The 11,640-nt window shown below is 39.6% G+C and overlaps 2 protein-coding genes across 4 annotated transcripts in view; one reads left to right on the forward strand and one right to left on the reverse strand.

Moving 5' to 3' along the window:
- Positions 1-11,640, forward strand: part of nrn1la (neuritin 1-like a) — a 186,523-nt gene that overhangs the window by 174,837 nt on the left and 46 nt on the right. The window contains exon 4 of the mRNA XM_062035460.1: positions 10,696-11,640. This exon is cut by the window's right edge and continues 46 nt beyond it. Within this exon, the coding sequence (XP_061891444.1) occupies positions 10,696-10,987 (292 nt within the window). The 3' untranslated portion in view covers positions 10,988-11,640. The remainder of the gene's footprint in view (positions 1-10,695) is intronic.
- LOC133641612 (uncharacterized) overlaps positions 8,110-11,640 on the reverse strand; it is an 11,601-nt gene continuing 8,070 nt past the window's right edge. Inside the window, exons 2-5 of one of the 3 annotated variants that reach the window (XR_009824309.1) lie at positions 10,175-10,231; positions 9,856-9,939; positions 9,626-9,697; positions 8,110-9,481 (exon numbers count right to left, since the gene is read on the reverse strand). Coding sequence is in view for 2 of the 3 variants with exons in the window: in XM_062035461.1 (XP_061891445.1) it covers positions 9,345-9,481; positions 9,626-9,718; positions 9,856-9,939; positions 10,175-10,259 (399 nt within the window). In the remaining variant the exon portion in view is untranslated. Of the gene's footprint in view, positions 9,482-9,625; positions 9,719-9,855; positions 9,940-10,174; positions 10,320-11,640 lie in introns of those variants that run through there. The other 2 variants (XM_062035462.1, XM_062035461.1) reach the window with 2 other exon arrangements.

The following is an 11,640-nucleotide window of genomic DNA, read 5'->3' on the forward strand; positions in this document are numbered from 1 at the left end:
TCGCCGTGGAAGCGGTAGGCATCGACGTCGCCGTGGCAGCCGGAGGAGTCGACGAGATATTTGATGTTCAAACTCATAAACCTTTTTTTTTTTTGGAAAATAATAATTAACTTAGAATATCATGGCTGCAACATGTGCCAAAGTAGTTGGGAAAGGGCATGTTCACCACTGTGTTACATGGCCTTTCCTTTTAACAACACTCAGTAAACGTTTGGGAACTTAGGAGACACATTTTTAAAGCTTCTCAGGTGGAATTATTTCCTAATCTTGCTTGATGTACAGCTTAAGTTGTTCAACAGTCCGGGGGTCTCCGTTGTGGTATTTTAGGCTTCATAATGCGCCACACATTTTCAATGGGAGACAGGTCTGGACTACAGGCAGGCCAGTCTAGTACCCGCACTCTTTTACTATGAAGCCATGTTGATGTAACACGTGGCTTGGCATTGTCTTGCTGAAATAAGCAGGGGCGTCCATGGTAACGTTGGCAACATATATTGCTCCAAAACCTGCATGTACCTTTCAGCATTAATGGGGCCTTCACAGATGTGTAAGTTACCCATGTCTTGGGCACTAATACATCCCCATACCATCACACATGCTGCCTTTTCAACTTTGCGCCTATAACAATCCGGATGGTTCTTTTCCTCTTTGGTCCGGAGGACACGACGTCCACAGTTTCCAAAAACAATTTGAAATGTGGACTCGTCAGACCACAGAACCCTTTTCCACTTTGTATCAGTCCATCTTAGATGAGCGCAGGCCCAGCGAAGCCGACGGTGTTTCTGGGTGTTGTTGATAAACGGTTTTTGCCTTGCATAGGAGAGTTTTAACTTGCACTTACAGATGTAGCGACCAACTGTAGTTACTGACAGTGGGTTTCTGAAGTGTTCCTGAGCCCATGTGGTGATATCTTTTACACACTGATGTCGCTTGTTGATGCAGTACAGCCTGAGGGATCGAAGGTCACGGGTTTAGCTGCTTACGTTCAGTGATTTCTCCAAATTCTCTGAACCCTTTGATGATAATACGGACCGTAGATGGTGAAATCCGTAAATTCCTTGCAATAGCTGGTTGAGAAAGGTTTTTCTTAAACTGTTCAACAATTTGCTCACGCATTTGTTGACAAAGTGGTGACCCTCGCCCCATCCTTGTTTGTGAATGACTGAGCATTTCATGGAATCTACTTTTATACCCAATCGTGGCACCCACCTGTTCCCAATTTGCCTGTTCACCTGTGGGATGTTCCAAATAAGTGTTTGATGAGCATTCCTCAACTTTATCAGTATTTATTGCCACCTTTCCCAACTTCTTTGTCACGTGTTGCTGGCATCAAATTCTAAAGTTAATGATTATTTGCAAAAACAAAAATGTTTATCAGTTTGAACATCAAATATGTTGTCTTTGTAGCATATTCAATTGAATATGGGTTGAAAATGATTTGCAAATCATTGTATTCCGTTTATATTTACATCTAACACAATTTCCCAGCTCATCTGCAAACGTGGTTTGTATAATAGCCCCCTGATGGCTGTCACATATGTGTTCTGGTGCCTCCTGCTGTGTCTCCTCTGTGCCTTCTGTGTTTTCATTCAGTTGCCATGGCTCCCAGGGGAAGGCAGGAGTGATGAGCACACCTGTTTTCAATCACACTCTGCCAATTTAGTCTGATCTCACGCACCTGCTCTATGTTGTTCCTACACACTAACTGAGCTCGCTTCCACCTTTCCTGCTTGTTGAGTTTATTTTTGTGCCTTTTCTCTTCTGTAAGTTTCATATTTTTGAGTGCTCAGTCCTGCTGTTTTCACCTCGGGGTCTTCGTATGTTTTCTTTGTATTTTTTCATGTCACTGACTGTCTCCCGCCAGCGGCATTTTGGCAATGCATAGTGTGCATGCAGGCTTTTATGATTTTTGGTTATTATTCGCTTTTTGGTGAAATTGAAAAGACTCTTTTTGTATATTCGCCTCTGTTATTTTTGCGATTCTCTGGAGTAAAAGCATAACAATGGCAACAATTACAACTCCATAAATTAATAACCAGTCCAAATTAATTAGATTCAGAATCAGAATCTGAAATACTTTATTAATCCCTGAGGGCAAATTAAGATTTTCAGCACAATCCCATTCCATCCATCCATTTTCTACCGCTTATTCCCTTCGGGGTCGCGGGGGGCGCTGGAGCCTATCTCAGCTACAATCGGGTGGAAGGCGGGGTACACCCTGGACATTCAAGAACAGACAAACATTACAGGGAGACAGAGCAGGATTGCTGACGGGTTTGCCAACTTCCGGCGCCCCTTACAAAAAAGGTGAGAAACAGGTAAAAGCTGGGGATGGGGGGGGGATCAGTCTAAGCCTGGGCCCCTGGAGAGGGGTTCCAGACTGAGGCCAAGGGGAAAAAACCTCATAGGAATAGCACACATAAGCATGTGTGTAAGAGGGAAACATCAAAAATCAAAGAACACAAAGGACATTAAAGACATTAAAAGAGCAGAGCTGATGCAACCAGCCATTTCTATATACAGCTACAATAAATAAATAAATAAATAAATAAATACAAAATAACAAAATTTAAAAACCATACATTGTGGTGGCCTCTGCGGTGTTCCACGCCATTTAAATTTTCCTGAGGGAACTCTCCTGAAGGAATCAATAAAGTACTATCTATCTACTATCTATCGTATGCTGGGGTGGGTGGAGCATGGCCAGAGACAGGAGCAGACCTAACAAAGCAATCAAGAGAGCCGACTCCACCCTCGACCGCCCACTAACTCTCGGCCAGTGTCCAGTCTGCATGGATGAGCGAGGATGCGTATAAGGAGACCGAGACACTTTGAAGCTTGTCCGTCCCGGCGCTCAACGCTAGCTCCGCATCTCCTCCAGTCTCTCCAAACAGACTATGGTGTGGCAGAGACCCAGCAGCTTGTCTCCATGGCCAAAAGGCTCCCGGGAGGCAGATCCAGAAGTTCACAAAGACTACTTGGTCTCGTCCACTGGTCACGGTGCACTTATATGGCGTCATCACGATGTGCCTTGTTCTTATGGCTGGACTCCATATGACGCGATGTCGACAGCATTGCTACATGGTGAGTCTATTGTAGTTTTCGTGTGCACCTGACTACACTGGACTAGCAAGTCATACTGTCCAAACAACAAAGGGGTGAGATTGTCTTTTTGACAGCGCACTCGCTCCTGCTGTCAGCGTGTCGGTGGGTCCTGCCCTTCTTCAGGTGATGACTTGACAAGAGTGCACCGTCACAGGACACAGAGATGAGAAGCTAGAACAACTTTTGTAGGATATCTGCTTTAAATAGTGCTTTGTTTGGAATAACAGTAACTAAAAAGCCAAAAATAATGTCAATTGGTAATAATTTAACTGATATCTTGGTGCTTTGAACTGTAGTTCTTACATGACTTCATGCACAAAGTTCAAAGTAAGGCCCCCATTTGCGTTTAAGTGTTTTTCAAGGCTCTTAAAGTTACACACGTTCCTCTTATTTGTATTCTACCATCCTAACTCAGGACATGCCCACTCTGTGTAAAGGAGAGACAAGTTCATAAGAAGGCAGATTCATTACTAATGAGGCAGACTTTGCTATTGTAACGGAGGCCCCATTGGTAAAAAACAACAATTTACAAGAGCAACCGCAATCTTCTAAGCACCAAGATCAAAATGATAGGGACTTTAATATTCCCAATAGCAACTTACGGAAGTGAAAGTTGGACACTGAAAAAACAAGACTCACGAAAAATACTTGCCTTTGAATTATGGTGTTGGCGCAGAATCTTAAAAATTGTGTGGACAAAACGAATTTCAAATAAAGAAGTGCTAGAGAAAATTAAACCAAGCATTTCATCATTAGACAGGATCATTAAACAACAGCTAGGTTATTTCGGCCATATCATGAGAAGAAACAACAACTTAGGAAAAGACATCATGCTTGGAAAATGTAAGGGGAAACGTCAAAAAGGAAGACAAAGGCAAAGGTGGATGGAAGGAATTTCAAAAACAACAGGAATGACATTAGCTGAGCTAAGAGATAGAGTGGTGGAAAGAGCAGAGTGGAGATAACTGGTGCATGATATCATCCAAGGTCGACATCGAATAGACCAGGGGTGTCAAACGTACGGCCCGCGGGCTGGATCAGGCCCGCACACCGGTTTTATCCGGCCCGCGTGATGAGTTAGCCAAATATTACAATGAGTTGCTTTTTTTTTTTAAACGAAAGAAACTGCTGTTTTAAATTTGTCCACTGGATGTCGCAATAGCAATTCTGTTAGGCAAGCAAACGGTTTATAGCGGGGCCAAGCAAGAGGTACACAGTAAAGGGTAACTGTAGCTCCTCCTCCCACATGAAACTTAAAACCTGCCGTTTTATGTCTTCTGCTTCAAACACATCGTCATTTGGCACCCTCGTTGCCCCAAAATGTCTCTGTCAAACACAAGAAAAGTGAACTTAACCCTTTTGAATAGTTTTTACTTCCGTTTCTTACGGTTTGTTGAGGTAGCACTGGATTGATATGTGGACACGACAAAGGAGGCATTTGATACCTAAAAGAGTTTACATGTTGTTTTTTTTGTTCAATCCCGTAAAGACTGTGACTTAAAGTTTAATCCCGTCTTTGTAGATACACTAGGGCCAAGTCTAAGCGCATTGTGTTTTTGAAGCTGCATCAATTTCCTCAGAATTTTCAACAAACTTTAAGTGTTTTGTCCAGAGGATTATTTGTGATTTGTACGTTTTCAGAATGTGCTTGTTCTATTTTTGGCCAAAGTTAAACAAAGAAAACAACCTGTAGTTGTTTTTATTTTTAAGTTATCATGCCATGATTTTATCATTCTGGCCCACAATGTGCCACGCTTATTGATAATATTTTTACCAATGATTTTGATAATAACACTACAAGTGGTCTACTTATAAGCGACGTTAGTGATCATCTGCCAGTTTTTACAATATATGATGGAAACTACAAGAAGAACATGGAAGACAAAAGGACATTTCGAAGACTATGCACAGAGAAGAGGATGACTGCCTTCAAAATTGAACTACAAAAGCAAGATTGGGACAATGTGTATAATGAAAAAGAGGTTGATGAAGCATATGAACATTTCTTAAACAAGTTCATAATACTTTATGACAAACATTGTCCATGGATACAACTCAGTAACAAGCAGAGAAAGAATAATCAACCATGGATGACAAAAGGATTAAAAAATGCTTGTAAGAAGAAGAATACACTATATAGAACATTTATAGCACAAAGAACTATAGAGGCAGAAATTAAGTACAAAAAGTATAAAAACAAGTTAACAGACATACTACGATCATGTAGAAAAGAATATTACAGTGAATTATTGGACAGGAACAAAAATAATATGAGAGCAACATGGGGCATCCTCAATAGCATTATTAAAAATGGAACTAAGAGGGACTACCCTCGATACTTCTTAGATGAAAATAAAAAAAATGACAACATAAAGGAAGTAGTTGAAAGCTTCAATAATTATTTTGTAAATATTGGACCAAAATTGGAAGAAAGGATTCCAGGCCCAGTTCCAATTGAGGACTATAATGATACCATAGAGCGAAATCCCAACTCCATGTTCCTCAGTAATGTGACACAGGAGGAAATAGTTACAATCGTGAAAAAATGTAAATCTAAGACTTCAACTGATTGTAACGGAATTGATATGGAAACGATAAAAAAGGTTATTGAAGAGATCTCAGGACCATTAATGTATATTAGTAACCTATCATTTCAAACAGGTACATTTCCAAACAAAATGAAAATAGCTAAAGTTGCACCAATTTATAAGACTGGAGACAAACATCAATTTACAAATTATAGACCTGTTTCTCTACCTCCACAATTTTCTAAAATCATTGAAAAACTGTTCAATAACAGATTAGAAAGTTTCATAAATAAAAATAGAATACTCGAAGAGAACCAATATGGATACAGAGCTAATGTTTCAACTTCAATGGCTTTAATTGAAATTACAGAAGAAATTACCAATGCAATAGATAGTAAAAAAATGTGCGGCAGCGGTTTTTATGGATCTAACTAAAGCATTTGACACAATTAATCACAATATTTTAATCAAAAAACTAGAACGATATGGCATCAGAGGGTTAGTCTTAAACTGGATAAGAAGTTATCTAACGAACAGGAAACAATACGTGAAGCTAGGCGAACACACGTCTACAACGCTAAATATATCCTGTGGTGTACCTCAGGGATCAATACTAGGACCTAAATTATTCAATCTCTATATAAATGACATTTGTAAAGTTACAAAAGATTTAAAGTTAGTATTATTTGCGGATGATACAACAGCGTTTTGTTCAGGAGAGAACACACAGAAGATAATACAAATAATAACAGAAGAAATTAACAAATTAAAAAGATGGTTTGACAAAAACAGACTATCGTTGAATCTTAGTAAAACTAAAATAATGCTATTTGGTAACAGTAGAAGAGAAAGTCAAACACAAATACAAATAGACGGAATAGAAATTGAAAGAGTAAACGAAACCAAATTTCTAGCTATAATGATTGATGATAAATTGAACTGGAAATCTCACGTAAAAAATATACAACATAAAGTTGCAAGAAACACGTCAATAATGAATAAAGCAAAACATGTTCTAGACCAAAAATCCCTTCATATTCTCTACTGCTCACTAGTGTTACCATATCTGAGCTACTGTGTAGAAATATGGGGAAATAATTACAAAAGTACACTTCATTCATTAACGGTGTTACAAAAAAGATCAGTTAGAATAATACATAATGTTGGATATAGAGAACATACAAACCCTTTATTTATTGAATCAAAAATACTGAAATTCCACGACATAGTGAATTTGCAAACAGCTAAAATTATGCACAAAGCAAACTATAACCTGCTACCCAAGAATATACAACAATTCTTCTCAAAAAAAGAGGAGAAATATAATCTTAGAGAAAAACGTAATTTAAAACATTTGTTTGCACGTACAACACTTAAGACCTTCAGTATATCAGTATGTGGAATTAAATTATGGAATGGATTAAGCAAAGCAATCAAACAATGTACTAATATGATACACTTCAAGAAACTCTTCAAACTTAAAGTGTTTACAAAGTACAAAGAAGAAGAACCATGACAAACATTCTCAATTTATTTCATCCATCCATTCATTCATTCTTAAAGTAATCTTAATTATCTCATCATATGAAATATGACTTACTTCACCAATTATTATTGTTAAATTCTTACTATTATTTATTTATTTATTTTTTATTGTGATTACTTATGGAGTTTATTGTGAAAAAATTGTGAACAGGAAGTGAACAAAAAGTTTTGCAACTGTTATGTAAAGAAAAGGAGTAGGATTAAATAAGCTCTGCTTCTTCCTACTCCTTTTCGAACATGTTGAAAAGAAACTGGAAATTGTGATGTATCATGTTGTATGCTTGCATGTTCGAAATAAACTCAAACTCAAACTCAAACTCAAACTCACTTGGGAATAGATTTTCCTCCATGCGGCCCTTAAGCTAAAATTACTTTGACACCCCTGGACTAGACGGAACCTAAGAAGAAAACCTTAAGCCATGACAACTTTAAGAGCAGTGCTGACTGCCAGGTTGATAGCTCTGGCTTTTAGCTCGGTAGCTAGTCCGCTCGTCTCTCATGCCAGACCACCCAGATTTGAGTCCACGGCGGAACAGAAAGCATGGACTGAACAATGTGAGTGTGACAATTATGGAACATGGAGTTTCACCAACACTTGTGAATGCCATTAAAATCCATGAAAAATATTAACTTTAAATTAGAAAAAGGCTGTATCAATCCAAGTAGTGCGTGTCATGTGCAGGTGTGTTGTCATGGTCATTCTACTGGCTAGATGTAGAATATACTTTTGTTTACCTATTTTATAACCACCCTGATGTTATTTGTGATGTTAGGAGTTCTGTTTAGTACACGTTTGTAAAGCTGCGGTGCGTTAGGATGGGCTTAGACTGCTGTTTGTGTTTGTGTGTGCGTGTCTTTTCAAGAGGGAGAACGACAGCAAACAGTTTATTAACTTTCAAAAAATCCATTGAATCAATTGATAGACGCTACATTAAATATGTATTTTCCATTACATAGTCACATAGTTTGAGGATGACCTCACAATCCAGATTAAATCCTTGTATGTAAGGATTGTCCTTCAGTCTCTGGAAGTCCAAACATACACACGGTCTTCTTCCGCTGTAAGAGGACCGTGCTGATGTGCATTTTGATTTTTGACAGTTAATTTAGAAAGGCATTAGAGTTAGTTCGTCATCATCTCAATGAATGTTTCCACGTGTCTAAATTAAAGCAATCAGAATAGATTTAATATTTTTCTGTAAGTTTCTTTTATAATTGTTATTACATGTGGTGTATACTGCATCAATCAATCAAAGTTTATTTATATAAACCTTAATCACAAGTGTCTCAAAGGGCTGCACAAGCCACAACGACGTCCTCGGCTCAGATCCCAGATCAGGGCAAGAAAAAACTCAACCCAATGGGAACAACGAGAAACCTTGGAGGGGACCGCAGATGTGGTCACTCGACATCCCAATGGATGTCGAGTGGATGTAGCTAATAGTGTGAGAGTCCAGTCCATAGTGGGGCCAGCAGGGGATCATCTAGAATGGAGACAAGTCAGTAGCGCAGAGACGCCCCCAACTGATGCACAGAGGAGTGGTCCACCCCAGGTCCTGACTTTGAACAATTAGCGCTGCATCTGTGGTCACCTGGTAACCTCTCCACGCAGGAGAGGGGGGCAGAGCAGAAAAGAGACGGCAGATCAACTGGTCTAAAAGGGGGTCTATTTAAAGGTTAGAGTATACAAATGAGTTTTAAGATGGGACTTAAATGCAATATAATGTTTCACCCTCCATGAGCGCTGGACTCATTCCAGCCTCAGAAGCACATAAGAGCAAAAGTACTTACGTCAATGGGAGAATACAGGAAAGGCCAGATTTAAGGGTTACGCATCTCGAATGAAGGCACGCAGTGACTGATTTAAGTCAAGTGGGAGAATCTGCGCATTTGTACATCTTTTTTACTCAATTACATGGGAGAATAGGGACCTAGGTTATTATTAAGTTCCTACTTAAAGGTTCTGGGCAACTTTCCCCAAAACCCAGTGCCGGCCCAAGCCTCCATGGGGCCCTAAGCAAAATTTGATTTTGGGGCCCTCTATATCTGCCAATAATATTGATTATTGATCATTCACACACCTACTATAAACTCATTGCGGCTCTGGCAGTGTTGTTTACATTATCCTATTGTCAGCCTGGCATGTCTTTACAAATGACGTGTCATTTATAAAGATATGGGGGTGGCCCAGTTAAGAACATAAATCCTGTCTGAATCTGAGAGGAAAGAAGGCCACTCAGCTGGGTCAACTGGCGGAGCTGATGATGGTCCATGGTGTGAAGGGGACGTTGTGGTGGAAGTTGCTGAGGAAGTGACCAAAGAAAGACAATGACTAAAAAAGAAGGACCTATACGGTCATTAAATTGCACTGTTGGACATAATTATTAATCTCAGAATGTTCTGCAGTACAATGAGCAATTATAAAGGGTGTTTTGCAGTTAACTTACTAGATAAATCAGCTGTGGTTTCAGACATGGAGGGGACAGTGGGCACAGAGGATGGAGGTGTGTGAGAGAGCACTGTAGAGGATGGAGATGAACCTAAGATTAAATACATACATACATACATATAGGCACACATATTAATGAGATACTTTAACTATATTAATTTCCCTTCAGGTGTTATGTTTATACTAAGAAATTAAATGTATACTGTATGGTGACAGTCTTTTCCTCACCTGATTCATCACTCACAGTTGAGCCTGAGGATGTGGACTGGCTCTGGGCTGATTCTGTGCCTCCAAAGTATTTTAACAATGCTCCTGGGGAAGTTTCACATAACTTATGAGTTGATGTAAAAAATAATGTTTATTTTACTCACATAAATTACCGTGCTCTGCTGCAAACAATTTGTGCAAACAACATATCTCACTAGTAACCTGATGCTAAAAACATATTGCTAGCACCGCGCTAGCTAGCTAACGTCACCTAGCTAAAGCTAATTACAGCTACAAATCTCTTTGATCAACTTTTTATTACCAAGTCATGCAAACATACCTTTATCATGGCATTTTTTCTCCTCTTCCACTTTCTTCTTCTTCCTTTTTTCTGCACCTGAAGGATATGTCCTTTTTTGTGACATTGTTTTGCCTCTATCTGCGCTTTTGATGCCCAGTGCGCACTGGCATTGCACGGCAGGCGGCAAACGTCACAGGTGCAGCAGAGGTAGCTTTACATTTAAAAAGAGGCAGGAAGAATCACTAGGCCTAGATCAGCAGCAGCACTCTGTTGACCTAAAATTGTGTTTTTGTACAATAATATATCTTTGATCATTTAGAAATCATCAGTCAGACTCGTACATGCAAAAAATAAAAAATAAGAATTTTTTGTTCATTGCTTTTGGGGGCCCCCTCATGGCCGCGGGCCCTAAGCAAGCGCTTAGTACGCTTATGCCTTGGGCCGGCTCTGCCAAAACCGTTGATGAAATTCTGAGTTGTTGGGTTGTTTGACTTCATGTGTTGTTTTCCACCCACCAAATAATATTAATAAGACACTTCATGTTAATTCTTTATCTGCAGGTCTTGGGATGAGTTTCATGACTGTGCCAACGCAGCGATGGCCGGCTGTCCGGAAGAAGCAGCGACCGTGTGGGAGTCTCTCCGCCAGGAATCCAAGAAGATGCAGTTTTCAGGAAACCTCTACGACATGTGCTCCAACCGCAACAGTCACACATTATCCTCTGCGTCCCCGCCTGGTTCCCACATCCAGGGAGAGCTCAACCAAGAGTCTTTAAAAGGGCGAGTCGGTCGTGTGTCAGTCTGCTACCGCCTTCTCCTGCTTATGTCTTTTCTTCTGCTACACCTGCTTTAAAGTCAACTCCCTCAACAAGGGGACTTTTGAAAATATGAACTAGGTGCATCCTTCTCTCCAACGTCCAGCCCTGTTCACCTTTTCCTCAACATTAGCAGAGAGGATTGCTCGCTTTCTTTCTGTATTTCATAATCTCTTTTCATACAGCCATAACGGGACACTGTGCTAAACTGCAACATGTATATACAGTAGTTAAACAGATGTGTGTAGCAGCTGAGGCAGATGTGTACACAAATGCTCCTCTGCGACCGCAAATTGTCACTGTGTTCTCCCGGGACTCCATGCTTGATAAGTCCGACCCAGTTTATGAGCCAACGCATAACATTCCTGGATTGATCAGATCCCACTAGAATTTAAAACTGCCCCACTCAAAATGCATCCAGTCAGTGCACATAATAATGCTATTGCAATTTTCTCTTCGGTTCTACTGATTACAGGAAGAACTATCTTGGAAAATAATATCAATTTCATCTTTTGTCTCAATACACATTCTACCTAAAAGGTACGGAGGGTCAAATGAAACAACGTTAAAAAAAAACAACAAATCTTTTAAAATACAGTCATTACTTTGTTTGTCATTAATCGTAATTGGAATCAAAGGGAAACTAAACTGCTCTTGTTTTGGAATTTTGTCTTATCATTCACAATCATTA

This window comes from Entelurus aequoreus, linkage group LG24, assembly GCF_033978785.1.
Source record: "Entelurus aequoreus isolate RoL-2023_Sb linkage group LG24, RoL_Eaeq_v1.1, whole genome shotgun sequence".
Lineage (NCBI taxonomy): Eukaryota > Metazoa > Chordata > Actinopteri > Syngnathiformes > Syngnathidae > Entelurus > Entelurus aequoreus.